The 23,662-nt window shown below is 41.9% G+C and overlaps 1 protein-coding gene across 1 annotated transcript; it reads right to left on the bottom strand.

The window, feature by feature from the left end:
- Window positions 1-2,381: 2,381 nt before the first annotated feature.
- Window positions 2,382-22,444, bottom strand: CPLX4 (complexin 4). The gene is made up of 3 exons (XM_075020726.1): window positions 19,812-22,444; window positions 16,584-16,671; window positions 2,382-2,982 (listed from the first exon to the last, which is right to left on the bottom strand). The coding sequence occupies exons 1-3, from the start codon at window positions 19,976-19,978 to the stop codon at window positions 2,755-2,757; spliced, it is 483 nt and encodes a 160-aa protein (XP_074876827.1). The 5' UTR covers window positions 19,979-22,444; the 3' UTR covers window positions 2,382-2,754.
- Between the last annotated feature and the right edge of the window lie 1,218 nt (window positions 22,445-23,662).

Raw genomic sequence — 23,662 nt, 5'->3', positions numbered from 1 at the left:
CTTGTGCAGCCATGGAAGAGCATACTGCTCTGCTCATGGGTGATAATGGGCTTTTTAAAAGTAGCTAATTTTCTCTGGCCTTTTCCCATGTCACAGCGTCTGGGCCAGTGCTGCAGTGGAAGGTGGTGGGGTGACCCTCCCTGGCAGTCTTGGCACCCAGCAGCCTGCTGGAGCAGGAGAGAGGTGAACCTCCCTCCCTCGCCCTCCTTTCTGCCTCACTGCAGAGGTGGCCAAAAAGGAGAATTTGTCTTCCTTTCCCAAGTGACCGGTAGAACACTGCAGGGGCACAGGCTCAAATCCCTAAGATTTTGCCTGTCTGTCTGCACCTTGGCACTGCAACTGGGTAGCTGTGGGTGACTGTTGTCCCCCTCTGCAGGGAGAGGGACCATCCCAGGAAAGTGTGGGAAGATGCTCTGCACTGCTCAGGCACGGTGGTCTACCTGGCACAGTTTTACCAAGCGCGTGCTATTGTGTCTCCACAGCAGTATTGCACTTCGCTGGGGAATTGCTCTGAAGCTGTTGGCAACCAGGCCTGGTGCAGCCATGCAGACCTTCAGCAGCAGCCAGCCTTGCTCCACCTGGGCCTGCAGCAGCATGAGGTGTTAGCTGGGACTGCCAGATAGGATGACTAAGTCGTCTCATGGTGAGTGCGCCCAGGGAATGGCTAATAGAGGCAATCAAGGTGTTTACAAGATGCAGTTTATGTCGCCAGATACAAAGGCAGGTGTTTTCCCTGTACCTAATATTGGGGTCACCCAGCTGTTTTCTGCAACCCCCAGCAGATCCTCCCTGTTGGAGATGGGACCTTACAGAAAGCCGGTTCATTGGATCCCCCAGCTTCTCTCAAAGCACCGTAACTCACCGGGGCTTGGCAGAGCCACTGCCATTCTGTGGGGCTGGACGACATGACCCAACCCAGGCAAAGGGGGCTCAGTACAGAGTGGATTTCACATCTGGAGTGCATTGTAATTGTATCTTCTGCACTTCACAGACCAATACTTGAGGCCAGGATAAAGGAAGAAAGAGTGTGAGGAAAGAAGACAGGAGAGGGGAGGAGAGAGAAAAAGACAAAAGAGTGAAAAGACAGAAAGAGAAAAAGAAGGCAGGAGGGAGGTGGGAAGGAAGGCAAGAAGGAAGGAAGGAGGGGAAAGAGAGAAAGAAAAGAGACAAACCATACTTAGTGCATTTATTCATTTAAAATGAATGCTTTTACTTGATTGGCTGGAGACAGAGAAAGAGAGACTTATAAACCTGTAGGAAGGTGCTACATCTATTCATTTGCAAATTTCATTCACAGGCTAGCTCTTGGAGAATGTACAAAGTCCTTCATTTTATAGAATGTCTGAGCCCCTCAGGAGTAGCATTGTATACATCATCCTTGTGCAAGGGCTGTACAGCTCTTGTGTGGGTTATCATGCATGATAACTGCTGTGGCTATGCAAGTGCAGAGACAGACCAATGCTCCCATCTGCCTCAACCACAGGACCCTGCTCCACAGGGCTGGTGGACATGACCTCTGCTGGCCCCATCATTGCCTGCGCAGGCTGCTGGGCCTCCTGGTCTGGCGGTCCTGGCAGCACTGCAGGCTGCTGCGAGTAGCCATCCCTCAACCGGCCAGCTGCTCTGTATGGGGCCGCGCTCCTCCAGCTGTTAGCCACCATCCACTCTGCTTGTTGGGGAGTGGGAGGCAATCAGGCCAGCACCCACTTAGGTTTTCCCCAGAAAAAAACTCTGAATAACAGCAAAGAAAATCTTGCTTGGTCCTGAAATTAAAACCATTGACAGACTCTGCCTGTCCCACAGACTCAGTCAGATTTAGCACTAGTGAAACCCATGCTTTTTCTCAGGGTTTAGGTGCCCTGCCCTGTCGTAATCTTCCAGGTGGGCCAGATTTATATTTAGCCTTGTATGGAGGTAACTCCTAGAATAAATGTGGTGAGTGCCTTTTAGCCTATACAAGTTAGTTGCTGGTACCGCAAGCCCCAGAATTTGGCACACGTAGCAGCCAAGCAGAGGGCCACTGCTCTCACTTGACGTTTGAACTGCATTTGAAGATGGAGAGGCTGTGAAATTAAAGCAGCCTGAAGAAGTCTGCATTGCTGACTGACCATGGTTTGTTGATAGCTACCAAGCCTTGCTTTCCTACAAGTCTCCACTCAGTTCTATATATGATGACATTTTTTGTCCCAAGCTGTAGAGTTATATGCTTCACTTTTTGCTTTTTGCTATATTTAATACAGAGATGGTCAAAACCTTTCCCCCCCCCCCCCCCCCCAGGTTTTTGCAGAAAATGTCAACATTTGAATACTGGTTTTGTTTCAAAATGTTTGAAACAGACATGTTTTTATTAGAAAGATATGTATTTATTTCTGAAAGCAGTATTAAATGAGTGGTTACCTATGTGTTATGCATCAGAAGCACAATTTTGCTAAAAAATACACAATAGCATTTTAATCACTTTGAGAAAATGGGAAAAGGCACATTTTTTCCCCAATATTTTTTTTTACAGCCATATTTTTTCCATGGGGAAAAATGTTATGTTAAAAAATGAGGATCAGTTCTAACTTTGCACTAAAGTCACATCACATAAATTTTGAGACACACACCCCCCTCAGGGTTTTAAAGTCTCTCTCTCTCTCTCTTCTATATTTACATTTAATGCTATAGAGCTAAGTGCATTCCTCTGCCTGCCCTCACTCTACAGCCCCTGTGAGACAAGGCTGAATTCACAACCGTTGGATAGTGGTGTCTGTTCTACATCACAGAACATTTCTGCTCAGCTGCCTGTTTCATTTCGGTGAAGGTGGCTTGTGCCTTTTCTTTGATCGCATCCATGTCCATATTCTGGATGTTCTGCAGCTGTCCCAGGATAGAGTCCTTGTCTTCTTCCTCCACCTGATCTTCTGCCACCATCTTCTGAAGGTCTTCTGGCAAACCCACATCATCTCCAGCCATCTGTATTTGATTCTCATCCAATTCGCTCTGATACAAAAAGCAGAAAATTAAAAATAATGCATGGGAGTATTTTTGCTATCCCAGGATCTACTGATGAGTCTCTTTTTTGTTCATCTGTTAGTTTGTTCTAGGGAGAACTGAAACATATGCACAGGTTTTCCAGTCAAATTTTTTTAGGTGTAACTTGTGAATTCAGGGACTCATTCAGCCCCCATGTAAGTGCTAAGATTTTTCAGACAACGTCAGTTATACTTCTTTGAAGGGTTTCAGCAGTGTCAGAACTGAAGCCCTCAGTGTCACTTGCCATTTTAGAAATCTTTGCCATATGTGTTAACTGTGGTAATATGCTGATACTGCAGGAAATCCACTACAAGTTATTTGTATCCACCAAAGACATGCTGCAATATACTGCCCAGGCTGTCATCTGTTGTGCGATTTGGTCAATGAAGCAATAGCTTTAGATAAACTGTGTGGCTACCATCCCCCTATTCATTTGTTGGTGGGTATTTTTAGGTATCAGCACTAAACTGAAGCCTTCCTGAAGAAAGATGCATTAAACTCAGGAAAGAATTACTGCAAAAAATGTCCCCATCTTCCCCAAACCATGTCTAAACTGTATCTAGGTCTTTGGTTGGCATCTCTGAGTTATGGTGAGGAGCAGGGGCTGCCTGGCACGTAACCAGAGCAGTGTTGCACTGTTGGTAAGTGGGGTAATAGGAGGACTTAGACAACAAAAGAGAGGATGGAGGTTGGGTGTAAGTCTGAGAAAGCAAAAGGAGACAGGAGAAGGAACTGGTTAAGCAATTAAAAGGGCTGAGATGCAGTGAGCACTACACATACTCGCTTCCTGCCTGCCCGCTGAAACGTTCTATCAGTGGGGCTATGTCAATTTTTCAAACAATGGTGATTTTGTTCACATTTTATGGTGGATTCTGATGGATCCAGAGCTCAGAAGAACAGGGTATTTTGACACAGTTCACACATCAAAGATAAGCATTAATGCCTCATTACATCTCCAAAATGAAGCATGACAGCAGCAAAGGCCTGATATGAATAAGCAGCAATGCTGTCAGCAGGAGGTGTTTTTGAGAGTGAGAGGGGTCTTGGGTTTGCATGAATGAATGAATGCAAGAATGAATGAAAGGACATATATGAGCAATGTTTATGTAGTTTCAGGCCCTAGCAAGGACAGGCAGGGTGCTTGACTGTATAGCCACTATTTACTGTTACATGTATTTGAAGAGCTTTATATTTGCAATAACTGCACTTCCCTTTAACCTGATTTCTCCCCATCTCTCTTATGAAAATATGGAGAGGTGTATCATGATTGTTACTACTATGTGGCTAAAATGGGTGAGGACATCTCTTGACCCCTTTGGGCAAGGTTGCTGCTATCAGATCTGTGTGAGCTAGAAACAATATCGCAATTGGCAGGAGTATTCTTTACTGATTGTGTAGCAGGAAAAAAAATGTTAAGCTTTTAATCAGCAGGTGCTGGCTATCAGAGGAGTTAGCACTTTTGAAATTCTCCCAAGTAGCACTAGACGATGATAAAAAAGGATACTGGGTTAATTACTGAAAGAGTTCCCCCAAGCAGACAATCACACATGTTCTTTTCTTTCGAACTATTTATAATTTAAGACATCATCACTGCACACTACTGTATGTTATGTGGAGAGATGCCCATACAGAGCACACAAAGGCCACTTTGGCAACGTGAGCAATTGTTTGGCACGTTCTTGCACCAAAGACCCTGTCCTACTGAAGTCTGAGATGTGATGCATAACACAGTTCGGGGGTTCAGAGTGTTCTCTGACCAAAGAAGAATATATTCAGATGTAGTCTAAAGCAGTACAATTCTGCACAAATCACCTGCTTCTACCCACTTGGCATTTAGCCTGTCCTTGAATAGACCTAGTATGAGCTTCAACAGGGTAGGGTTGCTCAACAACAAACCAAGAAGAACAAGATGTGTATGGCCTCTTCGCTTTCTTCTAAAATTTGACAGATCTAGTTCTGTTACTTTGATTTTAAATGGAAATGTAGGATTAAGTTTCTGATTTTACCTGTTGGGTTATTTTAAGTCTGGTGGAAATAAGTTAAAGTTTGTTTTCTCACAAGGAGAGACCAGAAGATTTTCCCACAGTATGTTCTTAAAGTCAGGCTAATACTGCAAGTGTCCAAATACACAGTGAGCCTGCAGCTCCAAGTACTCAATTCTGAAAGTCAGGATCAGAAATGTGGTGCTGGAAATGCATCATGTCTGTTAGTTTCAGACAGCAGCTTACAGAGTGTGAGCAGGGTGTGCAGATCCCTACTGTCCCAGCATGCATGCACATGGGGACTGTTACTTGCCCAAGGCCAGACGTGGCTCTGACAGTGACAGAGACAGTACCCTGCATCAGAATACATTCAGCTTGGACTACAGAGAGCACCCAAAAGAGGCAGACCTCATGGACAGGACAGCTGAGGCTGTGGGCTCTAACAAATTCATACAGAAAGCCCCTCTGGACCGTGGCAAGCTTGCACTGGACTGGATGGCCTCTCTCCTGATGACTTTAATCTCCATAGTCTCCAGGTCTCTGCAAGCGTTCAGCCGCCCTTTCAGGATCTCTGAGAACACAGAAGCAACATCTATTCTAGTAAATTAAATATGCCTGGCACTGGTCTTTTGCCCCAAGGCCAGCTGGCCTGGAACAACCCACTGCGATGCTATTGAACTCTCTCGCCTTACCAAACAGGGTGGTCCTATCTAACTGCCTATTGGGAATGCCCGTCCTAACTCCCAAACTGGCCCTGGGAACTGCTTGGGAGAGTGCCAAGGCCAAAACTGGGTCAGACACTATTCTGACAATTCAACAGCATAGGCGATAGAGTCCTAGTGCCTGGTAATATTCTTTGAGCCTGATTATGCACCTGACATAGGTGCAATATAATACAGAGTTCTTTATACGTACATGATACACAGGTGTAAGCAGAAAACAGTCTAAACATCTGTTTACATGAAGTCTGATTGTAAATGAAAGAGATCAAAGCTCACAGACTAATCCACAGGGGGGCCAAACTGTTTTCCAGCGTCACTGTGTGATGTAGTGCTTTCCTTACATCTAACTTACCCTGTCGTAAAATTCACCTATGCCTATGTGCAGAGATCCTTAAGTAGGTGAATCCGGACCTGATCCTGTGATTCACCACCTATAATGCACCAGTTACATACAAAATCAGAGTTCATCTTGTCTTAACCTGCAAGTGGGATTTTTGGTACGCGATACAGCAGCCCCATATTGACCCATGCCATCCAAGGGCTGCAGGTACCTTACAAGTGGGTACGCGGAGCCACAGGTTGGAACCACCAGCCTTCTCCCCTACAAACACCCTCTTGTGCCATCCCTACACAGGGGTTACACTTTGGAGCACAGGGAAGGTGTGCGGAGGCTGCTTGACACCTCAGCTGTCAGGGCCTTGTAGGCACCGTCACGTCATTGCCCAAACTGGCTCCAGTGAGATCCCCCTTGCCCCCAGGGCCCAGCAGCCCATTTCAGCTCATGCCAGGCCCCCAGTCCTGCCCTCAGCTACATCACAGCTGTGCCCGTGCCAAGGTGGTCCCCTGCTGAGCCTGGCTTATTGATTGGTTTTCCATGACGGACCATGCTTTGCCCTCCTTGACAATCCCTGGGCTGTCGCTGGACCCTGCTGCTAGCCCCGGCTCTTCCCACTGCGTTCAGAGCCTGCAGGACTGTGCCTGTGGGTGAGGGCACCGCTTGTGCTGGGGTCCCCCATCGCCCCAGCCTGGACCTTCTTGGGGACCAATCCTGGTCCTGCTGCCTCGTGACATCCACATGGTGACTCCATTTTAACACAGTGGATCCACAGGTGTTTCACTCTGGCCTGTTAAAACATTTAGATCAGCAAAAGAATTCTTCAAGCTTAGCAAATACTTGTTTTCAGATACTTATCCAAAGCCTGTATGCACTGATGAGCTGCTGCTGAGACAAGTTTCTCTTTCTGCCTGGTCAATATGCATACCCCCCCCTACCCCAGCACAGCTAGAGGTTATGTAATGGCTGCATACAAGTAAAAAATCCTTTAATTCTGGAATGGCACTATTCATTAAATCAAGTCTTAACAATATTCCCATCACAGTACAATAGAGTAAGAGCTGTTTGAGGTTACATGACTACATGTCCCTTTCATAGCCAGAAGCTTTCGTTTTTAATGTCTTTAGCAGCACTTGTTATTGAAAAGACACCTGATTGCATCTGAATACTCTTTCCCTCTAAATATCAGTGAAGAAAAAAACACCCTGCTGTTCAGTGACTGAGAATCTTGTACAGCAGTGCCCACAGAAGTGCTTTGACTAGGGAAAGAGATCCACCTGCTTGGAGCAGATGACATAGTCCCTTCCTGAGGTGCTAGAAATTCATGTATCACAACACATAACCCCCAACACTCGGACAGAAGAACGGCACTGATGCAACAAGACTCTTGACAGAGAGTAGTGTTATTTGAGGTGACATGGTGGATATATGTGCAGATCAGTGACGTGAGAGGGGTGGTGAGGCCCATGGGGAGAGGTTGCCGTGCTGCAGATGAGGTCTTTGGACAGGTTGGATGAGCCTGTGGTTGGATGTTCCTCTCCTGCATCACAGGCACCATCACATCAAGCTCCTGTGTTTAGACCTTGCAGAAGTTAACTGATTACTGGATCCCAGCTCAGGAAAAAGGCAGTAAGTGAATAGAAGAGTTTGGTGTGGGTTTTTTTAATGAAAATATTTATTTATGTATTTATATAATAAAAAAAAATGCTTTGTAAGCAGGTGATGCATTGAATACTCTGAAAATTAAAAAGTTGCCCATAGATCAAATGTCTCATGGCTAAAAACATCCTTCTGATGACAAACCTAAGTTGACAATTCTGTTAATAGGATTAGGTTCATTAAGGGACTGCTTTCTCTTGTAAATCTGGCCCAGATAGCATGGAGCTTTAGATTTTGCACTGAAAAGGGGGCCCTGCTTAGTCCTGAATTTCATGCTTTCATTTACAATGTGTGCTAGTGATTGATACTGGTAATATTCAGGGGTTCTATCCCATACTAGGCTACCTGAAATGACTTTCATTTTTCAAAATAATTAATGCATTATCACAGGTCTGAGAGCATTTTGCTGCCATAATGTTGTATCATAGAGTTGAATTTTTTTTCAGGGACATATAGCATGCATGTAATAATTTCATTTTCTTCCTGATATGTGTTTTCATAAGGGCTGATGAAAAGAAAGCAGACCTTCAACCAAGAAATGCTATATAGGTAGACATAAACACAGAAAAGCATATCCTGCAACATTTACTTGCAACTACCACAAATCAGCAAAGCTAAGTACATCCTTAATATCTTCTTTGCTGGCTTAGAGCTCCTGTCCTACCTTGGAGGCAAGCCTTCTACTGTTATTACTGAAATGTGGCCACAATGAGCACTCAGTGTATACCAAAGTCAAGACCCTGCTGAAGATGGAGCAGATCACCATTGCATGCTCTTGAGTGCTATGCAGCGGCAGTGTGCTCATTGGAGGTCAGCCAAGGGTGACTGTGGAGACCCAAACACCATCTCAGAACCGAAAAAAGCACCACGGATGGGAGACTCAAAATCACAGAGAGACACCCAGCTCCACTGACTTTTAGTTGACAGCTGGGCACATAAGTGTCCTGAAGCCTTTGAAACTAGCCCGTCTTGGGATTTAAAGCTGGGGCCTCACAGAGTGTGGTGAGGCCGTGGGCAAATGCTGTTCAGTAGCTGGCTCAGCATATGTCTCCAAAAGGAAAACAAAGCCTAATGATATTTTACTACTCAGCTGCTAATTAAAATGCTGGTGTTTAGAGATTTAGGCCTACAATCCAATCAACCACTTAAAATCTTGTACTTCATTTTTTTGCATAATTAATCTTTCTGTAATTAAACTCGCCTGCAGGATATGTTTTCCTCTTTCTTGTCACTGTGCTGAGCACCCACGGCCCAGAACAAATCGTATATTGCAACTGATGAATACAGAAGACCATAGTGGATAATCTGCCCTTGCTTCTTCTTATATATGACACTGGTCATGCACTAACATATATCTGTGTTTCTCCAGGCATATCCCTTTCTCTTCCAGATGGATGTTCTGTCTGGCATGGATCTGAAGCCGTGGTGCATTTCTCTAGTCTTTTTGATGCCAGGCTATAGCTGCGAGTGCCAACATTTTCCTAACACATTTGCTGCAGGAACAAATGTCAGCCTTACACACACGGAGCAGATCCTGCACTTACACCAGGCCCCGTGATGGCACAGGCCTCGTGCTGTGCACAGGCAACACACAGTCTGTCTGGTTCACCAGGGACCACACTGTTGGACTGAAAGGTCTCAGCACCTTCAATTCATCCCAGACAAGCAGGATGCATTGCAGATCTGTGCAGTTTGCAGGTCTGATAATGCCTGGAAACGTTAGACTACACAGTGCAGACACACACATTTCTATAGAGGGACCTGCAGCCGTAATAGCAACACCTCTAGGGAGTGAAAAAGAGATCAAAGTTCAAGTGAGTGTGTGACCTTGATAACCATCTGCAAAAGACTCAGGAGCTAATGATACTTCCATTCAAAGGGGGCATTCGAATGAGAAGCTATAGGTGTAGCAACATGCCTTCACTTCTGAAGACGACAAATTGTACCTTCAGATAATTTGAAAAGTCAAAAGTCCTTACAGAGAGTTTGTTGATCTGAAATGAGGTGTTATATAGAACTGTATTCACTTCAAATTTGCTTACGAAAGCTTTGTTCAACACTTACACATTGGGAGGGCAAGTAGAGGTAGCTTAACTGAGGTTTCTCCACAGCATTTTTTCCCTTGCTTCCCCCCCGGCCCAGTACCTGCCTCAAAACATTCTGCCATACTTTTTTAAGACAGCACTTCTCTTTCTTGGAAAGTCAGTTAGCTAGGTTTTGGTTGCAAAAAACATGTTTTCAAAATTAGAGAAAAATACATTTTTCATCCCTAATTATGAATAAGGCCTGCCCAACTGGTTAAATACAGATTGTATAATTTTATCTAAGAAGTCATAAGGTTGATTCACTTTTCGTCTAAATTGTAATTTGCCTTTAGCATTCAAGCAAACGATTAAGAGTGGTGCAATTTCATGAATATGGCACTAGAGGGCCTTTGACGGCTCAGTGTTAGAAACAGCATCAAACTAACACTGTAGAAAAAAAAATACAGGATTTACAATATGTGTTTACATTATATAATCACTTTCTGAGCCTAGGTGACTTTGTTAATTTGTAATTACTTGACTGCTTGGTCCTTTCCTTCTGGCATTTCTGATGTTTCAGTGGGAAATTCTTTAAACAGTTCAGCAGAGATGGTTGCAAATGTTTTGGTATTTAGTTGTGTTTGCCACAGAAAATGCATAAACATTCAATTCCATTGCTTGCAGGTCCTAATACAGGGTTTTAAATTCCTCAGTCATATTTGCCTTTGCTCCCAAGTCATGCCAGGTAATGGAATCTAAGGGGCTAGCTGGCTCAGACCAAAACTGTGTTGGGGGCTGTCAGGTAGTTTAACGATAGCACTAGATAGGCACTCCAGCACTAGAGAGTATGTCCCAGCAGTGCCTCATTTAGGAGTTTAGATTTAGCTTTAGATTCACAGAGCACCGAGGAAACTGTACAAAACCCCCTTCACCAGCAAATGGTAGACCTTCTTAAAATGCATCCTCCACAAGGAACACTTCACGTCTGGTTCCTCCTGTCAAGCTGGAGGGATTGTGCTAACCTAGGGCCAGAAGCACCACCGAAAGCCCCTGACAGGAAAGGGAACAAGTGGAACCATTAAGGTCACTGCTCACAGACAGCCAAACAACGTAAGTGTCCCCACAGATCTGGATGTGGAGAAAAGCGATTGAATGAACCCCCTATTAATTTATTAATTTACTTTGAGGAGAAGAAAATGTGATAACTGGAGGAGCTATCTGAAAAGGTTCAGCACTGTGGGAGAAGGTAGCAGAGATGACGTGTGTAGAGCTGGCTATAAAGTCGAAGATCAGTCCTTGAAGATAGTGGGAATATGTTTAAATAGTCTGCTGGGAAAGCCCCATTTATTGGCAGACTCTTGAATTTGGTATCTGTGGGCGAGCCTCTAGAGAGCTAGGACAGGAAACCTGATAAATCTCGTTTTCAGACCAAGGCTTGATGAATTTGAGCAGTGGTCTGCTCTTGGTCCCAGTCTCAGAACACCACCTCAACAGCATAATATATTTTGATTCATCTAAAATGCAAATTAGGTACAAGAAAACAAGATAGATCATCTTAATGTGAAGGAAATACTTTTGAACTGAATGCCATTGACCTAAGTTCCACTAAAACACAGACAGAATTTAATGAGGTAAGTTTGGACAGCAAACACAAAGTGACAGAAACCAAATCGCTAAGAAATCTTGACCAACAGTTCCACTCATTTTCTCAAATTCCTTCCAGATCAAGGATAAGAAAGGATGCAAAGTATCTTTGGTATCTTTAATACATTTGCCCAGGTTGAATCCTTCTTACTCAGTTCAAAAAGGCAAGAACAAATCATTTGTGAGAGGAGGTCTAGTATTGCTAGTTAGGTTTTATAGAAATTTTACATACAAAAACCTGTTTCAGTGTGATATTTTACCACATCAAAATTTTGACAATATAAAAAAATCTCCAACTATTTTATAATAATAGTGTGTGGGGGGGTGTTGTTTGTTTGGTGGGGTTTTTGTGGTGTGGGGTTTTTTTGTTTTGTGGGGGTTTTTTGTTTGGTTGGTTTTTTTTACAGTCACCATTGGAAATTTTTGTTTCCAGAAAAGAACACCTTTACAAATTGGTGGTTTTGTTTTTTTTTTTAACAGACCTGCTATAAACTTTTCATTAAAAATATTATTAATAACTTCCCCAAAAAATCCATGAGAAAAAGTGGCTCCTTTTAAACCCTGCAAAATAGTACAATAAAAAGAAATGTTTGCAAAGCTCTTTTCCTCATCTTCAACTACCCCATTGGTAACTTTGGGCCATAGAATGGCTTTTATAGCATGACTTATTTCATCCAGTTAGAACCAGTATTCAGGTGAATGCTGAGCAGATAAAAACTGCAGAAAGTTTTCAGGTAATTGACGGCCAGTGAAGGACATAGCCTGAATCAGGGTAACGGCAGCCTTCAGATGACAGGGCCTATCTGTGCAGCTGTGCAACCTTGCATTTTTCTTCCTCAGTTCAGGATAACACATTCCTCTTGTAGGTGCTGGAAGATGTGATAGGTGTTTCAGACTCGGACAATACCTTCACGATGCTTGTGCTTTTACAAAGCTAAAATCACAAGACTTGACAGCTCCTGGGAGACTTTTCCCTCAACTTTTCTTTGAGTTGGGTCCTAACAAGGTAGGTGCCTGCAGGCCTCAGGTTGACTCTTGGTTCCCTGCTGTTAGGTAATCTCTGTGACAGTAACCCTAAGCAATTATGAATGAGGTACCCTGAGGCATTATTAATTTGTTAGCTGAGCATATTTTGAATGTGTTGAACTCCCTGTTGATAGTTAATTTCATTACTGCTGCTTAATTAATGTAGACTAAAAAGTGGCATGGATAGTTCTCAACCTTGACTAGGGCCATCGTCCCAGGATAGAAGGGTCTGGGAAATGCAAGCCATATACTACTAGAATATTTTAATTGCACTGATATAATAATCAGACTTCTGTCTACCTGGGCTCACACTCACAGGGGCATATAGGCTCTTAATTTTCTTGAAATCCCTTGGAGTCCAGCACCTGAATACCTTTGCAGTTCTGCGCCACAGAGCAGGGACCCAGGCCTTTAGTTAAGCGTATCTCAGCTCATCCTATTTGGAAGCTGGGTGATATGAAAAAGGCCACCAAAACACAAAGAAGTCCATATCTTCATGTGACCAATGAACCAGCAAGCCCCGAGCTCTGCTGACTGCAGGAGACAGAATGAAAATCACAGAGAGAGCACAGATCAGATGGTTATAACATTGTCTGCAAAGGGAAAAGCAACCAGAGAACTCCAGATAACAGCCATTATTTTCAGGAGGCATTTGCTGAAATGATAAATTTTCAGCAAGTCACTGAAGTTGTATTTGACATAACTGTATGTGAAGGACATCTTAATGAAGCTGGAAAAATAAATCTCTTTAGAAACCTTTTATAAGCAATGAAGGAGTGATCAGGCTAAGAGCAGTTTAATAGCATATAAACCACCAGTGTTCTAAGATTAGTTATTCCTGGGAGAACTCACATGACCTTTTAACAATCTATGAATAAGGAGCCCATGCAAACCTGAGACTCCAAATACTTTCCAGAAATAAGCTTTGTTTCACTGCCTACGTACAGACTCAATTTCAGGGATGGATGCAACCCAGGCTTTAGCAGAGGGAAGGCTCTCATTCGTATCATAGGCTATGGGAACACATGGTCTACTTGTCTGTGTCAGGGTGGAAGGAAGCAGCTCTTAAAACTATCCCCCTTTCCCGGTAAATCTACCAAGTCAACAACAGTGACCAGAGAACCTGTGTCATGGTGCCGATAGTGCAGAGTAACATAGTATATTAGGCTAAACAAAAGAAACATGAGAGATCAGAACATGAAGTCAATAAATGTTATGCACATACATAGTAGAATAATTCAGTAAGTCCAAGAAACAAAGATGCTATTCTCTTCTCAGAAGAGTCTGAACCATATTACACGATCTCTGGAAACTATGTATAACTCTGCTCAAGACAGCATTGATTCTAGCAAAGACAACCCTCCAACCTGCAGTTTCTTAATCTCCAGGAGACTTTAATGCCTTCTGGTACATTCATTTCATTGGTGTAGGGCTCTACAGCAGCTGCTGAACCAAGTCAAAAGTTGCAAGGACACCGAAATCCCCGTCTGAGATCACACTCTGATCTCTCCTGTTCTTTTGTCCCTCACCAGCAGCTTCCTGCATATTTTCCTACATTTCTGCACTTGAGGGCATCCAGCTGACAACGACTGGGGACCCTATCCAGAAATCCAGGGCCCTCCACGGCCACACTAAGTTCAGATTCAAGCTCAAGTTTGTGAGCACGGAATCAAAGATCAGGTTGTTCTGCTAATTCCAGCTACAGCATGGGAAGAACCAGGGTCTTAGGGGTGGAGTACGTCTCACTTGACTTCAGCTGTCGGGTCTAAGGTAGCAACCTGGCCTCCCTCTGAGAGGGAGGCAAGTGCCACTGGAAGGTGACACAACTCCACCTTAAACACTTACTGGAAAGTTTGGATAGATGAGGCTAGAAGTGCTGGTCTCTTTCCATTGGTGACAGAGTCCCTAAATGACTTGCTTGGGTTAAGTACTAAGTTTTTTAGCAGCTAAATTTAGACGAGATGGATTCTTTACTTTCCTCCATTTTAATTAATCAGAAAAGCACTGGAAAGTACGGATCAGAAAACGAACGGTAATGACTCAGAGCTGACAGGTGAGTACTCGTAATATAAACAAGCTCTCAAACTGCTAAGAACCACCAAATGCTTCCTTGTCAGATATAAACAAAATCTTTAAAAATGTTAACATCTTCACGGTAGTAGTAGTTCAGAGCAGATGCACGATCCAAACCCCTACACAGACTACCCTGTCCCATAATTACCTCTCTCCTGCGTGGAAGAAGCTTACAAAATAACACAATAACAACTTTTCCACACACAGAACCCCAAGTTACTTTGTGTTGGAGCTAACAGTGCAACTCTGGACAAAACTGAAAAGCACAAGTGGGCTGCACCCACCCACCACAACCAAGTGCCAGAAAGTCATGGACAGACACAAAGCTTTTCAATTCTGTGGCCCAGAGCTGAATCTCAAATTTTAGGGAGCCCCTAAATGCACAGTAGTAAAGGCCCCGACACTAATTTGCACAAACAAGTCTTCAGTCACTTCTTCAAGATGAATGGAAAATAATATTCAATACCTAATGGACCTTCCTTCACACCCTACCACAGTTTGTTTTCTTTAACGAGTCTTTGGGGAAAGAATTTGTCCAACTTTTTTTTTTTTTTTTTAAATAAAACTTATCATTTACACCCTTACAATTAGTTATCCCTTCAGAGCATGCTAATAGATTTGAAAGGCTGGGCTGTCTGGCAAAAAGTCTTATTTCTCTTCTTCACATTGTATAATTTTTGCCCATATATCTGCTAGCTATTTTAGGCAGTTTTCCTTCATTTCCCTTACAGAAGTCAGTTACCCATTTGTTGTTGTTCCCTGCATATCTATCTCTTGGAGGCTTTTTTTGAAAATGTCTTCACATTTCCCATCTTCTGAGGTTAAATGATAGACTACATGCCTCAGTAAGCGTGGCAATTCATAATTTGAAATCCTTCAGAATTCTTGGGTAAATACACCAGAGCCAGTGGTTACTTTACACTAACAACCTCCTCCAAGAACACTTAGCTGAGAAAATTCATAAAAGAGACTGTCATAGGGAAACCTATCTAGGGACCTTCATAGCAGTCCTGCAGTTAAAATGAATGCAAAGAATTCACTTAATGTTTCTGCTATGGGCTAATCTTCCCTGATTCTTTTGTAGAATCCTTTTCTGGCTCTCGCTCCCTTAGCTCACTTCAACACCAGCCCACATCCCTGGAAGAGATACCACCTTTCTTCATTATAGAAGCATCACCATCTTGTGACAGGAAATAATATCCAGAATATTCAAGTTTCAAAATTTTTTTAACTTTTTTTTTTTTTTTTTAAAATAGGCAAGATCTGTGGATGTTTAGTACAGGCTTAGTGCTAAAGCCTGTACTTGATAAACCTTTGATAAACAAGACTTCTGCAGTTAAATCCCTGAAAATGTGGAAGACAATCAGAAAACAACAGAGGAGCAAGTCTTTCCTCTAAACCAGGAAAACACTTTAAATACAGTAGAGAGCTATCCTTGTTTGTATCCAAGTGTTTTTAGATCAGGAAAATACTATCAAACTAAATGTGAAATTTGTCTTCTGTCATGATCCAGAAGCTATTGCAGCTGCTGCCTGCTTTTAACAAACACCCAGATTTCTCTGTTGCTTGAAGCTTCTGTTGTCTATATTTTAGCTTTCCTGGGAATATTTGACAGTGTCAGGAGCATTAAAGAAAAAAGAGTGGACAGTTTGCTTGTACTTCTTGGAAGAAGATAGTAAAAATGAGTCTTCAGAATTTTAGCAGAACTCAAACATACAGCTTGTAGAGGAGTTTTCGCAGGTTTTGCTTATTTGCTTAGAGCTTTTTTTTTTCAACTGTTGCATGTTGCTAAGAACGTGTACTAACTATGAGACACAATCAGACCAGATGCTCAACTTGCCTAGTCACCTGTTTCAGATCTGACAGTATAGACAGGGATTACAAGACTCTTTCCATTAGATTCATTTACTGAACAGAGAAAAAAGGGTTTAAAAGAAGCAGTCACTAGGGAAAACCATGGCTCTGCCCTCTTCCATTTCTGTACTGAGCTGCAGTGGGATCCCACTAATGAAGGCAATTTACCATTTTCAGACCTCTGCGTTGGTAGTCAGTTTGTTTTAAAATTGGCCGCTGAACTAGATGATATCATGAAAGACAAGCTTACCTTAGGGAGTCTGTACTTTTCTCTTAGATGAACCCTCAGACAGGCTCGTTCTGCTTTTTTCTGTGCAAATGCTGCATCTCTTTCCATCCTGGAAATCAGAAAAAATGTTTCTTCAAGATACTAATAAAATACAGGTTTTTACACTGAACCAGTCACTTGGCTGCAAAAAGCTACATGCAGGAGATATTCCCAAAGTTATCTAACTTGTCCAAAGGCACAAAAGGAGTGATATCAATAAAGTGATGCTAAGGGTCCAGACTTCCTGTACCCCAAGCTTGTTCTCAGGACAGTTCCCTAGAGTCCTGTGAAGAATGAAGGATAAGCCAATACTACTTGTCAGGAGTTTGTACCTGTAGTAGCAGTTACTGCTCACTGTAACAATGAACAATTACAATAAGCAGAACAGAAAAGTTATGCTTTTTCCTTGCTTATTCCACTGTGGCACTTGCAGAGACGCAGCTGCCTGCCAACACTCCTGTTCTACAAACATGACATTTTCATAGTATAACAACATACACACACAATAGCAGAATGGTCTTTCTGGGTCAGACCAAAAGTTTACCTATCCTAGAGTCCCATCTCCAACAGTAGACAGTAGTGGATACTTAAAGAATTTAAGAAGAGGATAATCATCCTGTATCAAAACTGCCCAGCTTCCAAAAATCAGTGGTGTAGGGTACTGGAGCTGGAAGTTGGCTCTACATCGTTGTCTTTAATAGCCCTGGATGGCCTCTGTCATCTATGACTTTTCCTGGTCTTTTCTGCCTCCATTTATTGCTTCAGAACATCCTACGGCAAGGAATTCCAAAGCTTCCCTGTGTGGAAAAGAACTTCTTTTGTCTGTGATTTTACAAAATGCTTTCATTAGATTTAAGAACTGTTCAGCATGACTTTTGGTTAGATTACTTTTGTATTTATTTGCAAAATGTGTCTCCTCAAAGATTTTTGGTAACATTTGATAGCATTCACACACACACACACCCACCCCCCCATTTTTTTTTTCCCAGAAGCATTGTCATGGAAGTTCTATGGCAAAATTGATTTTGTTCCAGTATAGGTATTTTGTCACATAGAGGTACTTGCAAGATTAAATATTTTTCCTCTGCTTTCACAAATGAGTTTTTGGGTTTCTCTCTCTCTCTAAAAACAAACCAACCAATCAAACCCAAGAACAAAACCAAAAAGTTCATATTAACTGGAAGCCATCTTAAACTTCTTTCAGCCAGTCAGTGATGGGAATATTGGAAAGAGATTTTCTGAGCCCTTCTGGCATATTTTCCCTCTCTCTCAACCATCCTCTTCTGTTGCCCACTCCTCCAGAAGAGCTGTTAGCAGCCATAGTATGGGTATTGGGATGTGTTCCCACAGGGCAGCTCACACAGCGTTACTACGCATCCCTTTAGGTGTCCTATGAAGCTGAGGGGCAGGAGGGGATTTTCTGCTCAGTCAGATTTGAGCTTTTCACTTGTCCTGGCATCATGGGAAGACCTGGCAAAACTCACTCAGCCAATCTCCCACCATTGCCTAGGCCATAGTGTCTGGCCTAATCTTACATCTTGTTGTTCTGGAGGATCTAATTATTCCCTGGAACATGAAGCTTTGTAGGAACAAGAGACAGGTATAGGAATAGTTGCAGGACAGTCAAGAGCCTGGGATGTACAGCAAAAACTGGTGGTCCCCTCTTGCTTAAACTCTTGTGATGCTGGAAGCAAATTCTATGTGACCATGCTGGAGACTGCCAGCACAAGCCACCTGTTTGTTCCTGCGTATTACACATTTTTCTGAGAAACAGCAGTCTGTGCATTTTTGTGTGTTTAATCACACACAAAAAACAAACAAACCCAAAACCTGAGAAGAACTCAAAGCCAGGATGGTCACGCATCAAAGGCCAAACTCTGCCGGAGTATGACTCCAGCAAGGAACTTCAGCTTCTCTGATCTCCACTCTTGTACAGCTGAAAACTGGGTAAAATCCAGAGAGCCCTGAAACAGATGCTCTGCCCGTGACAAAGATTTCTGACACACATTTACATAACCACACCAGTGTGCACTGTCCTGAGCTAATTCTTCCTCTTTGAAAGTACTTCAAATGTTCCTATTATAGTTCCAAACTGTACTTTCAGAAGTACTCCAGCACTGATTCTTCAGTACAGTTCAGCATGTAACAGACACATGCCACACTTGAAAACTTTATAGAAATAATTCTTTTTCCAAGCATTTTCCCTATCCCAGGAATCCCATTTTGCTTCTCAGTCTCAATAAAGCATCCTCCTGCCAGCAGGTGGTTGTCTTTTAAATACCCCTTGACAAAATGCATAACAAAACATTCTGTATTTTATTCCAAACCAAATGATACCTATTCGAGGTTTTATGATAGAAATGGCTGCTGCCAAACACAGACCTGGATACCTCAAATTCCATCAGTCATTAACCTTTCACCTATAATCATCTTACATGAAGGATTTACACAACCATTATGTAATTGACCATTAGAGGAACAGATGCATTTGAGATTTAAAAGTCAATCGTTTTATTTATAATTATGCATGATTTGAACTCCTACATGTTAAGTCCTTTATTTTACTTCTGTTTTGATATTTAAACACAGAAAGTGATAACGATTCTAATTACAGACAAAAAATTGAGATTTAATCAGTTGAAAAGTTCTGCTTTATTTAGTGGATTTTAGAAGAAATAACTGAAAATGCAACTACAAAAATAACCATCTTAAACCTTTCCTCTAGGTAAATATCATCCATTGAACATAGCACTCATTACTTTTTCATGTCTGCCGTAATAAATGTGGACAAAAAAAGATTATGTATTGAAAGTGTACTCCACATAGAGTTCTAGAAGAACAAATCATACACATTTTAGAATTAACTCCTGCACTACAAACAGCTTTGCACCTATGGAAAAATTTGATAGCTGAAGTAACATCAGCTAGGAATGAATCCAGGGTATCATGGTGTGGAGATAGCAGGAAAGTGTTAGGAGAGAGTTGCCGGATGAGAGAGGGAAAGGGAGAATGTAATATTTTATCATTTCCAGTTGGTGAACTTTTATTTTGGAAAGTCTCTTTAGCAAAGATTCGTCTGCTTCAAAAAAAAAAAAAAAAAAAAAAAAAAAGGAAGAGAGCTGAATGCTTGGCTTTTTCTTGGGTTATTTTTAGCTGCACAAAGATACCATGCATCAGCCCCATACTGATAATAAGGGAACAGGTACTCACTTCTCCTCAACCATTTGCTTTTGATATTCCTCATACTCCTCTCTGGTCATTCCTGCAGCTGCTGCTGGATCAGAAGGAGTGCTTTCTTCTTTGTTTTCTTCCCCTCCACCTCCAAGTCCCAAATTCTTTACCTGGTTGCTCAACATACTTTTCATTAGAAAGGCCATCTTCTCAAGAAAAAAGGAGCTATAAGCAAACAACTACAAGAAAGCCAAACCAAAAATGTTTTCAAAACCAACAATTGTAAGCAAGAGAGTTTCTACAGCCACATCAGCTCTTCAAGGGCACAATGCTAGTGAAACGTGAATGCCAAAACCAGTTTGTCAGCCATAATCTGGATTAAAGAGTGAACTCCTTAATATCTAGAGGCAGATGGTTCAGATTACTCCCAAAAAAATCATTAGATGCAGCTACCTACTTTTTATATTAATACCTTAAGCTAATTGTATGCACACACACAAAAATCAATTATAGTGTGCAATAGCATTTTGATTTCTTCAGTCTTGAAACTCTCACTTTCGCAGAAATTAAAACATTCCCTGGAACAAAACAGATCTGAATTAAAGGCCTGGTTGACTAAATGGCCATAGTAAAATCGTAAAATTTGGGCTACTGAGGAGAAAAGCTTTTTGGATTTACACAACCAAATGAGATTTGAAAACTAGAATTCTGCATTAAGCAAAAAACCCAATCCTTTTTATCCATTAATATTTTATCACATTGGACAGAAAGTACATTGAATGATTTTTCTTCATCCACTTTTTATACGGTTGGTTTGTCTTCTCACAGATGAATGGGGCATTACTGCTATCATTACTTTTTTTTCAAGAAAGTAATCACAAAAAAAGCAAATCACATCTTCCTTCCTTAGGGTTTATTTCAACTCTTCCCCAGGCTGTCTCCAATGAGATCACCACTTTGACCAGTGCTGCACAGAATACCTACTGGTTTTAATCTTAATTGTCAGCAAAGAGAAATGAATCTGACCGATTCTGTATGGTATAATACAGCCTTGATATCTCTTGTTTGTGGATTGCTTGTGTAGGCCCTCATCTTTCAAACTTTTATTCACATCATTAGCCTCACCAGGTCTATTCAGGTGAAGACTTGCAGGATCTGCTACCTAGATCATAGACTATTTTGGGAAAGAAAATAATCTGCTAGGTCTCAGAAGTTCACGATTTTGGGGTTTGAGCATTTATCCTACTATGACTGACTACGCATGCCTTAATGAAACATTCTGTAATTTTGATTATCTAAATGGTTCTCCCAGCACTCTCATAATTCACTGAGAGATGGGAGGATTCCAGTTTGCCTAATGCCTTAATCTGTATTAGAGCCTTTCTAATTAAAGCAGACCTGTTACTATTATAAAAAAAAAAAAAAAAAAAAAGGCAGGATGTTCTGTAATCCTGGATTATTAGTGATTAAACAAGAAACTTTAAATTTCTTTTTGAAATAGAGTATCACTCAGAAACACAAATTCCAAATCACAACAAAACTACTTTGATATACTACAAATACCTAGTAAGCTTTTTTCTTAAATCAAAATTGTTTTTTATAATCACTGTGCATTTTCAGAACTATGCAAGAAGCTGCAAGAATTTGTGGGAAGAATCAACTTTTTACATCTAACCAACTCTGACCTTGATTACAAAAACTGTATTGTACTTGCCCAAATGGCTAAGAATTGAGATCACAGACGTTAGATAGCTAATCCCAATTTAAGCAGAGAATGCTAAACTTGAGCACGCATTAATCTGAAGTTGAATGCATAAAATTAAATAAAATTTGTTATCTGGCAAAATTTAAAAACTAAAAATCCAGCATTAAGTTTATACATAAGGTATGACTGCTCCTACCTCAGACAGTTACTTCAAAATGGACGTGGCAAAACCAGTCTGACTTTGTTATGCCCAAAGACTTCCTTGGCTCAGTTTGCTGCCTCTCTGAGGCATTCAAAGGGTAGAGTGGCTGACAGCATCCCTTATTTCCCATCCTTCTGCATTTTAGAGAAGGCTGTGTTTGTTCAAGAGAGCTGACAACTAGCTAGTGCTGTGGGCCCACTGCAGGTCAGCTGTAGCTGTGCGGCCATGCTAGTTCCAGCAGAATGCGGCACGACCTATGTTATTGCCGTATCGTGTGACTGTATCCTCTGGTAAGTGCTGTCCGACTCTGCTCAATGGTACCTTTATCCCATTTTCCCAGCCTGGAGACAACATGGACAAGCAGGGATGGTTCTAACCTGCAACCCTTCTGCCTTCTGCTAAAACCAAGACCTTACTCACTTTGCTCGTATTTGAAAAGTCCTGCAAACAGGCCTAATCTAGCACCTCTTTCAGAAGGACGACAGTCTTTGGATGAACACTCTGACTGCTGAGCAGTAGTGGCAACCCTATGACCCAGAACAAGACCACAAGAGCCCCTCTCTTTTATGCAGCCAACTTTAAAAGGAAGAAATTAAAAGAAAGGGTTATTTCTAGAAAATTATCTGAGTTAAATACTGCTCTGAGAGCAAGCCCCTGAAAAAAAACAATCCCTAGTTCCTGAACTACAGCCTGACTCACATTAGTGACTTGCCCCACACTGCTCAGAACACAGTGGAAGAGTCAGAGACAGAAAATCCTAAGTGAATGGAGAAGATACTTGGTCAATTCAGGCATTTCTAGAAATAGATGGTGGCTAGAGAAAGAGGGCATCACAACTCCGGATAAAAGTTTTGGTCTTGCTGACCTTTGCATCCACTGCTTACAACACAAAGCTAAGAACAGAATCTGACAACGTGGACACCAGAAGCTGGAAGATCATCTTCTCAATCTGCTTCAGCTGCACAGCCAAGCTGTATCTTACGCAAGTATGCAGCACAAAAGGGGCCAAGAAATACTGCATGAACCACATACAGATCACAAAGAGGTTTTCAGCAGCTTGCAAACATCATCGAACAGGTCAAAGTAATATATTGGCACTGTTTATGCACTAATCCTAAAATGCATGAGTTCAGTAACAGCACCGTAGGCATCACAGAAAAGCATGCTACAAGAGAAGTTTAAGATCAGCTACATATAACTTTTGATTGTTAGCATTTTCTCTGTGCTTTGACAGCCACTCAGTAAATGTTAGAATGCTGATCCACAACATCACTACTTAGTGCCAAATGTCTCTCAAGTCCACTTGCAGTGGTTGGCTCATCTTTATTTAAAATTCTCCTAATGAGAACAGGGAGCACCAGTATGTCTGTACTGTGCATTTTGCAAATACAACATGCAGCACTGATTTTTCCAGTATTAGGTCCCATAGTCTTCTCTAAATGTATGGGAAGTGTATCTGTTAAACTTTGTGCTATTGGTCTTTACCAAAGAGAAGCTTCCCTAACTTTGGGCATAAGTCTTGGCTGTAGACTTTGATCCCTATAGAAATGTTGCTAACACCACCTTCTGCCTAAAACAGATGCTTTCACAGAATCAACTGAGAAGGCAAGAAAGCTGAAAACTGGCTTGGGAAGGGATTGCTGAGATCCAGAGAGATCTTGCCCTCCAGATCTTGAGAGGACTCATGAACCTACCTAACAGCAAAAGGCTTTCCAATGTTAGATTCAAAATCAAAGACAACAAAAAGTGCTTTAAAAGTTACCTGCCCTACTGGCACTGGAAACCACTGAGAAACACAAAAGAGACTAGTGACAAAACTTTGGAAGACACTACATAGCTAGCAAATTGCTCACTTCATTGTGGGTTTAGATATTTATCACAAATCTGTGTATACAAATAACGAATAAACACTCAGACTGATAAGGAACCAATTGCTTACAGAATACCTAAAGCATCAAGTTTTAAGCACCTACCCTGGGTGTC

This window comes from Buteo buteo, chromosome Z (assembly GCF_964188355.1).
Source record: "Buteo buteo chromosome Z, bButBut1.hap1.1, whole genome shotgun sequence".
Taxonomy (NCBI): domain Eukaryota; kingdom Metazoa; phylum Chordata; class Aves; order Accipitriformes; family Accipitridae; genus Buteo; species Buteo buteo.
This window is presented reverse-complemented; position numbering and strand designations above follow the sequence as displayed.